Source organism: Gavialis gangeticus, unplaced genomic scaffold, assembly GCF_001723915.1.
Source record: "Gavialis gangeticus isolate Ggan-Ray unplaced genomic scaffold, GavGan_comp1, whole genome shotgun sequence".
Taxonomy (NCBI): domain Eukaryota; kingdom Metazoa; phylum Chordata; order Crocodylia; family Gavialidae; genus Gavialis; species Gavialis gangeticus.
This window is the reverse complement of record NW_017728996.1, coordinates 6,377,742-6,385,763: the sequence shown is the minus strand read 5'-3', so window position 1 is coordinate 6,385,763 and position 8,022 is coordinate 6,377,742. Positions and strand designations below refer to the sequence as shown.

The 8,022-nt window shown below is 41.2% G+C and overlaps 1 protein-coding gene across 3 annotated transcripts in view; it reads right to left on the bottom strand.

Annotated features, from left to right (window-relative positions):
* DENND4A (DENN domain containing 4A) overlaps positions 1–8,022 on the bottom strand; it is a 131,120-nt gene that overhangs the window by 27,782 nt on the left and 95,316 nt on the right. For all 3 annotated transcript variants that reach the window (XM_019503964.1, XM_019503966.1, XM_019503965.1), the window contains exons 20-22: positions 6,032–6,151; positions 2,929–3,078; positions 291–1,378 (exon numbers count right to left, since the gene is read on the bottom strand). In XM_019503964.1, the coding sequence (XP_019359509.1) occupies positions 291–1,378; positions 2,929–3,078; positions 6,032–6,151 (1,358 nt within the window). The remainder of the gene's footprint in view (positions 1–290; positions 1,379–2,928; positions 3,079–6,031; positions 6,152–8,022) is intronic.

Sequence of the window (8,022 nt, the reverse complement as noted above, 5' to 3'; positions counted from 1 at the left end):
CCCCAACACAGACATACCAGCTGGAGGCAGCTGTCAGCTGCCTGTTTAGTCTATAGCCGAATCTCCAAAGTGGCCAAATCTTTTTGGAAGCTTTTCTGAATCGATCTGGATACTTTGAATCAATTTGGAGCTTTTAATTGATATCCCAATTCAATTTGGATTCGGAGATTCAGTCCCCGAATCAAATCAGCTACCGAAGCTTTGCCCAGCCCTACTCTATAGCTTCTGAGCCCTTTCTTCACAGATTTGTCCTTCTTTAAAAAAATATCTAAAAGTATCTGAAAACATACCTTGGAGGATGCAGCATACATAGCAAACTTGGAATACCACTTGCTAGCCTTCTCCGCAACCCCCTTCCCAGCAGAAAACATGCTGCTTTTTAGAACATCAAATGTGGGGGTTAAGAGTGTATCCAAGTTGAAGGAGGGTGAAGATACTAGAGCTAAAGTGCCAGCCATATCCTGAGACTGTTCCCTTGCTGGACTGTTTGGAGAATAAGCTGGAGAGGACCAGAGCCTGTCCCTTGCCCGTGCTTCATGTTTAGGATGATAACTCCTGGATTTGGTAAGACTTGGCCTGGGGGAGTTCTGGGGAAGGCTGGATCTTCTGCAAGGCTGGGCTGCCGTGGGACTCTTCTTACTAGTAGTTTTGTCCTCATAAGTCTTTTGCAAGTCAATGCTTGGTGTGCGGCTTGTCAACGGGCTGCTCATGTTATTCATGTACATTACTATTTCTTCAGCTAAATCTCGCCTCGCAGATGGGGTTGAAACACTTCTGTCATCGTCTTCCTCATCCTCCTCTTTCTGCTGCTCTGTCTCAGCCACCAGCAGGGATAGAGGATCAAATCCAGTTTCAACATCTGTTTTTTCAATTGGCTTAACTGGAAAGCTACTGTTCCGTTGCAGCCTCTTTAGTTTCTCAATAGAAGATTTTACTGTTTTAGGCTCAGGTTCAGCATCCAAGTCTTCTAGATCAAAGATAACGGGAGACTCCGTTTTGTCTATGAAACTGCCATCAAAAGGTGCATCCTCATCACTGGATTCCTTCTCCAGACTCTCTCTCTCGGAGCCTAATGATGACTTCCTGATGTCGAGGGTATTTGGCCTTATGCTTTTCTGGAACACATTGGATAGGATTTTTGCATCAGCTCCTAATTTTTCAACAATCTCTCCAGCGCTTGCTTCCTGATTAATCCTGTTGATCATGAGCCCCATGAGGGCATCTCCACTCAGGTTGCGGTTCCTGCTTGCCCATGCCATCTGTTTTAGGTCAGATTCCACTGCACTTTTATGTCTCTTTCTTAAGGTTTTACTGTGGATAATTTCTGCTCCGTTGGTATCTTCAAAAGAGGATCTGAACAACAACCCTGCTGAGGTTTCTGGAAAACAAGTCAAGCAAATTATTTTATTTTTACCCCATAACAAGAACTTGATAAAATTACAAAAAACCTTTAATGTACATATCTGTCAGTGTTCATACAGCTGAGTGTGACCATGGGCTGTTCACTGTGCCTCACGTGAATGAGGGGTGCGCTGGTTCATTTGCAGAGGAACCAGGCCCAGCTGTTTGCACGTGCAGCTGTGGAGATGCAGACGGGAACGTTCTGCACACCATCATTAAGATGCTCAGACTGAACGTCCTTTGCACCAACAGGCTGGGCCTTCTCCACGAGGCTCCTTCAATGCAGTGCAGCCATGTTCTCCTTGCAGCAAATGTTCACCTCTAGACCAGGGAATGGGGCTTCAGAAGGTGGAGGAGGACTTGTACTCTACACAATACACACAGCTTTCTCCACTACTTCTGATCTACAGATGTCTATGCTCTGAAGCAGTTGGAAATTAGAACGAAAAGATGCACTCAGTGTGAACTTACAGAAAAACCAGGGCTAGGGGTCAGAGGGGCTGTAAGTCATAGTATCCCAAAGCTTTCTGCAAGCAGCAATAAATAATTTCTCAGACTCTCAGCCTCATTTGGAGAAAGCCATTTAAAGAGTGGTTTGATATCTGAGGTCAATAAAAACAACCTTTCCAGATGGCAAACCATATGGTGTTTTCTAATATGGTGAATTATAATAGGGCCAAGGAGAGAAGGCTGAAAGTCAAAGAGATCTTTTTAGCTTTGCCACACCACGAGAATCCAGAGACCTGAAACCAAGACATATCACACTATGTCAAGCACAGCTGATACTGCTAGTATAATTAGATTTGACATCACTAAAACACTTGTAAAAGCAGTTGAAGCTTCATTTAATTTTACTAGCTGTGAACCTTCGATAGGCGGTCACAAGCAAGAGCCAGAAGGAAACAACGTTTATTGAATTTTGAGAGGAAAGATGACCAGAAAAGCCAAACAGGAAAGAGAAAAATTCTGGAAATTAGATCGTAATATTAAAAAACGATTTCTGCTTGAACCAAGCATTTATAGACATGTGGCCCAATCTAACTCCTGCTGAAGATGTTAAAAAGCCTTTTGTTTATGTTAACTGTCATTGGATCCCCTCCTATTTTTGGCCAATAAAGTGGTGAAGGTGGCAGAGTTGATGCCATGCTGCAGGCGTGGAAGAGAACTGAGAGACTGTCTTTTCTGAAGATCACATGCATGATGGCATTTGAACAGAAAATGAAAAGCTTCTATACCTCCGTGATCTAAGTCCAAAGCAGCATTAAAATGATCTTTGAGAGGGGGACACAACAGCGTACAGGACAGTTGCTGTGACAGAAGCCAGTAATTAGCATACTTAAAAAACAAATGAAACAAATTAGAACAATACCAATAAAAAGCTAGACAGGAGAACTGTTAATACTGTGCTCTGTAGCCCATTCTGAACTACAAAGAAATAAACCCAGCAGTGAAGCAACTCCAAAATAAATAATAATTTATTAAAGGGGCACAAAGTGTTAGATGCGAAATATATCAATCTGAACTCACCAGTGCCCATTTCTCCTGGCATGCTGTCAGACTTGTCAATGGGACCACTGAGCCGCACTATGCTGGAAGCAGGTTTTGCACTACTGGAATTTTGATAATTTAGCTTAGGAAGGCAGTCGCCGCTTCCTTTTGCACTCTCTGCCTCAGATACTGCATACAAAAAGAAAATATATACAGGTTAATGAGCTGGGAGGTAAACTCAGCAAAATTTTCAAATCTGGGCATTTTTCCTACAGGAAATATTAACTGAACAGCAGAATGTGGTGGTCTGTCCAGCTGCACTCGACTGAGATGCGGGAGACTGAAGACGCATGGATTTGTGTGTGGGAATGTTTGACAAGATTCCTGCACTACAAAAAGGCTAATTACACTATAAATTATATATTTTAGACAAATTCAGTGGTGAGAGCCCCATCAAAATATGATTTGTTATCATTTTTCAAGACCCCAAAACTCAATGAAAAAAGATAAATATGGTGGAAATCTCTGGCCTACATTAAGCAAAAAGTCAAGCTCAGTGATAAGAATGGTGCCTTCTGGGTGTGTTAAGATCTATGGACATGGAACAAAAGCAGACTTTCTAGCAGCCAGCTCTATTCTCTACTTTTTATGTGCAATTTTAGAATTGCTCAAATAAAATTTTGATTTTTAGTCCTTTCCTCCCCAAAGACTAGCAGAAGTTTTGAACAGTAAATAGCAGTAAAATCTTAGCATCAAATTTGTTGATGTAACAAACACATTTTAATAACGTACTATTAGGTTTTAATTTTGCTTAGTGACAAATAACAACCCCCTCTGCCCCTGGATAAAAGCTTAATATAAAAACTTCTGTATTTTGTTTCAAAGAAAAACAAAAATGCTTAAATATTTGCTCCTAAAGCAGAAAGCAGGGAGAAAAAACTTCATAAAACATATCCATTTGATAACTGGATGAATGTCTACCAAAAGTAAGAGTGGCCAATACATTTGACCATAACTGATGGAGTTGTTAGAGGTACAAAGTCTGCTTTTCAGAGCTGCTGAGTACCTACAACTCTCGGTGAAATAAAAAAAGACCTATAGATTCTCTGCATATATTACTGCATTATCCACTGCCTTGCTTTCGCAGTTCAGGATCACTGTAACATTGCTTTCATTTATTCAGCCAAAAATCAAAATTAATCAATCAATCAATCAATCAAAAGGTCTTCATACTGTATTAGCTATACAAGTTGGAATTAAAATGTCTTGGTAATATTCCAGGTGCAATTCAAGTTTTTCTGCCTCAAGCAAAAATGCAGGTTTTTGGACTTTTGTTCATTTTTTATTTGAGCAATGGTGAAATAGATAAAAAAATCATTTATCCGCAAGGGAATTAAAACTAAGGTATTTCAAAAGACTTGAAAATTCATCACTTGAAGAAGCAAAAGGAAGCTGATGTTTCTAATGCATATTTGCTTTGCTAAACATTCAGCTCAGTCTGTTTGACAATAAAAAGAGTTGACAAAGCAGCACTGCACTAAGCAAGAATTGCTTCTCTTCCATAATCCTTCAAACAGAGCCTGAGCAATCTGGGTTCACATGACAAAACCCTGGTGTTGGGGAGGACAAGACAGAATCCACCCACCTATGATCCCAAGGCAGGATTAGAAACCAAAAGGGTGCTTGCTACCTTTTCCCGTCTCCCCTGCAGGAGTTTTTGGACTACTGGCCCTGCCTCAATGAGGATCCAGGGACTGCCACTGGCCCTCATTTCACGAGAGGTAACCAAGCAAATACATATGGGTACAGTTCTTAAAAGCATCTGTGGGTAAGGGCAAATTTTCTAGAAAGGTGCATCATGGTGTCATACACAGAACAGGTATTGCGCATCTAGCAAGGAGCTCAAGAGTGCTTGCACTCAACTGAGTATTTCCAGCAGGTGAGACAACCAAAACATGGTCAGCGAAGTTAGTAGCACAGCTAGAGGACTCCAGTGGGACCAGCCTTACCCATGCAGTTCCATGCCTGTCGCTCCTATTTTTCAGTTTCTGCTTATCTTTTGCTCTTAACTTCGAATTTTCTGGTTTTCTAAAGGTTTGCTTTTTTAAATCCCTCTTAATTTTTTTTTCCTTTCTAAAAACTGAGATTTTTTTTTTTTTTATTTAATCTTAATCCCATGGTAGCATTTTTGGTCTGTTTTTAAGAAGTTAAAGAAATACCTTCTAACTATAGACCATGTGGGGTCACTGGCTCCCCCTGGAACATCATCCCACAAAGAATCAATAGAAGAGAATCACCACATTCACCACTCCCAAGCTTTCTTATGGGTCTAGGATGGCAGTGAATGCAAATCTCGTGATGGAGGGTCTCAGAATTCACCTCTCTGGAATTCTCCTAGAGATTAGGAATTGCACAGAGTTGCTTGGTTATATTTGTGGATAAGTGGGGTCTCTCTGGAGCTTGTGGTCTAAATAAGGATTATAAAGTACACTGGATGCTTGAACAAGCTGCATATTTCTTTTATTTGCAATTCCCTATGCAAGCTCTAAGGGAAATATTGTGGATCTCCCTTCAGGACTGACTCCCATCATTTAGGAGTCTTGTAGCCCTACCCATGTTGGCTAAAGAACACGGGGCACTAAGAACAGAGCAGATCAGCATGGATTGCTCAAAGCCTGCACAAATCGACGTATGGTGCTAAGGAGCTGCAGTGAAAATGCTGTTACTGTGACAATGCTCAATGCACAACTTGGTAGGGGTATCAAACCAAGTCTTGAGGCCTAGCTGAGTTATGACATCACAAAAGAATTAAAAACATAGAAGCAGTGAGATCTTAGCAGTGTTTGGGGCAACCAGCCCTCTAAAATCGCTTATCCACTTTGCCTGAAAACTTCCATGCAAATCTACCCCTTACTTATAAGGCCAGGCCTATAAAATGGTAGGTATATTAGATTAGCTTTAGATCTGGTGAAGCTACACAGATTGAGAAAAACAGGAAAACAAACTGTTTGTGGAAAGCTTGCGTTTTAACCTCAATTACGGAAGACACTGGCAGCTCTCGACTATACAGTCGCATACTGGGTGTCAGAGTATCTACATTTATCTACAACAAACTGATTATCAACATTTATAAGGAACGTACACGAGCTGGAATCACTCTCTTTCTTGTCCTCTTTTTGTTCTTGGTTATCTTCAACAGAGGGTTTCCCTTGCCTAACTTCTTCTTTAGACGATGAGTTACTTCCAAGATCTGAAACTCCCCCTATTATAATGAGAAAATTGACAGGGTGAAGAAAATGAAGGATGTCATGCCAGGAAACAATGCGTCAGAGAGCAAATGGTATACATCAAACAACAACAACAACAACAACACTGCCTCTTTATTCAATACATTCCACTTGAAAATTTAGCACTGTATCATAAAACTTGCCAGGGACTTTCACAAAAAGTATTTTCTGCCTGCTGCATATTTGATTGCAACAGCATTATATAAATTACGCCCACAAAGATCAAAAGAGAAGGCTAAAACAAACAGTCAGCTTGCAAGAATGACTGTTAAACATTCTCTTTTCTTTCCAACTCATTTGTTTACAAAGTTTTGCATTAGCAAAATTCTGTTTGACAAAAAACCCCCCAAAAAACCCAAACCCTTTCAATCTTCTGGAGGTATGCTTAGACATTATTCCATTTTGCAGCAACATTTTTTTCAATATTGAAGAAAAATCTCACATTTTTGTTTTTAAACAGAAAAGACACTTTTAAAATAATGAAGAAATCAACTGAGATTTTATTCACACACAAAAAACCCAACACCTCTTGGGAAGTCTAGATGACTACTCTGCAATACTGAGAGGCAGAATTCAGAAAGCAACACTGGGCTGAAAACGGCTAACATAGCTTTGATTGAGTGAGTTCAAGAAGCAAACTCAGTAGGAATAGAAAAAGCATGGACTGACATTTCAAACAGCTCTCCTGCCCCAAGGTTGCCTAAATTATTGGCATCATATGAAAGGAATAACTTGAGCAAGTGGGAAGTTTGTGTTTGCCCTAGATAAGAAGGTAAAGCTGTTTCGATACCACTTACAAAATAAACTCTTTGGATATGGACAGAGGGAAGGGATAATGGAACCAAAAAAGCAAAGAGATGGTGAAATCCTGACATCATATTAGAAAATTTGGAAAGATCCAGAAACTAATAAGAGTTGCTCAAGAATGTTATATAGTCACACTTATGGAACATAGCAGTCCCATCCTGAGCCGAGGAATTGTTCTCGAGAACACTGTACACCTTCTTCCCCACAAAAGAGTAATTCAGGAATATAAAATAGAACAGCCCCAATAATTCTCTTTCTTTTTTAACAGGCGAGTGTACAAAATGCTTGAATCACACACATCATCCTTGATGCTTTCTCTCTTTTGATTCTGTCCTTGGGAGGCTGTTTTCTTTTAGACAGTTAGATAACAGCTAAACTGTCTACATATGTTTGGCTTGCAAAACCACCCCCCCAACAAAACAAAACAAAAACAACAACAAAAATAACCCCCCAAAAAGATACACAACAGTAAATGGTACAATTTGGATGACCTGCAGGTGCAGGACAAATGTCTCATACCATTCTGGCTGGAGAGACTTTCCAGGCCTCATCATACAGTAAACTGGGACTGTTATTGTCATGAACCATGGACACTGGGTCATTATATCATGTGGTTCATCGGAGGCCACAACAGCTGGTGGTAGGCACTGGATGTGCCACCTAGATAGACGTGTGGCTATTCACTAGAGGTGCAGCAATACATCGGTCCGACATTGGATCGGCACCGATACAACAAAATTGATTGCATCGGAAGTTAGCCTGATGCGGCCAATAAATAAGTTGGCCGATAAATGCCCTTGCATACACACAGCCACAGCACATCATGCAGCCAGTGAGAAGCACAGCCCGGCAGCTTGGAGAGATGCATGCAGCTGGTAAAGTCTGTTGTGGTGGAAGGGAAGGACGGAGGGAAGGGGCATGGCGGGGCAGATCAGTGCCCCATGCGGTGAGGGAGGGAGTGGGGCTAGGCCTGGGGCATGCACTGCCCAGCCAGGGCTGTATGCAAGATGGAGACGTGGCTTGTCGGGGGGGGGGGGGG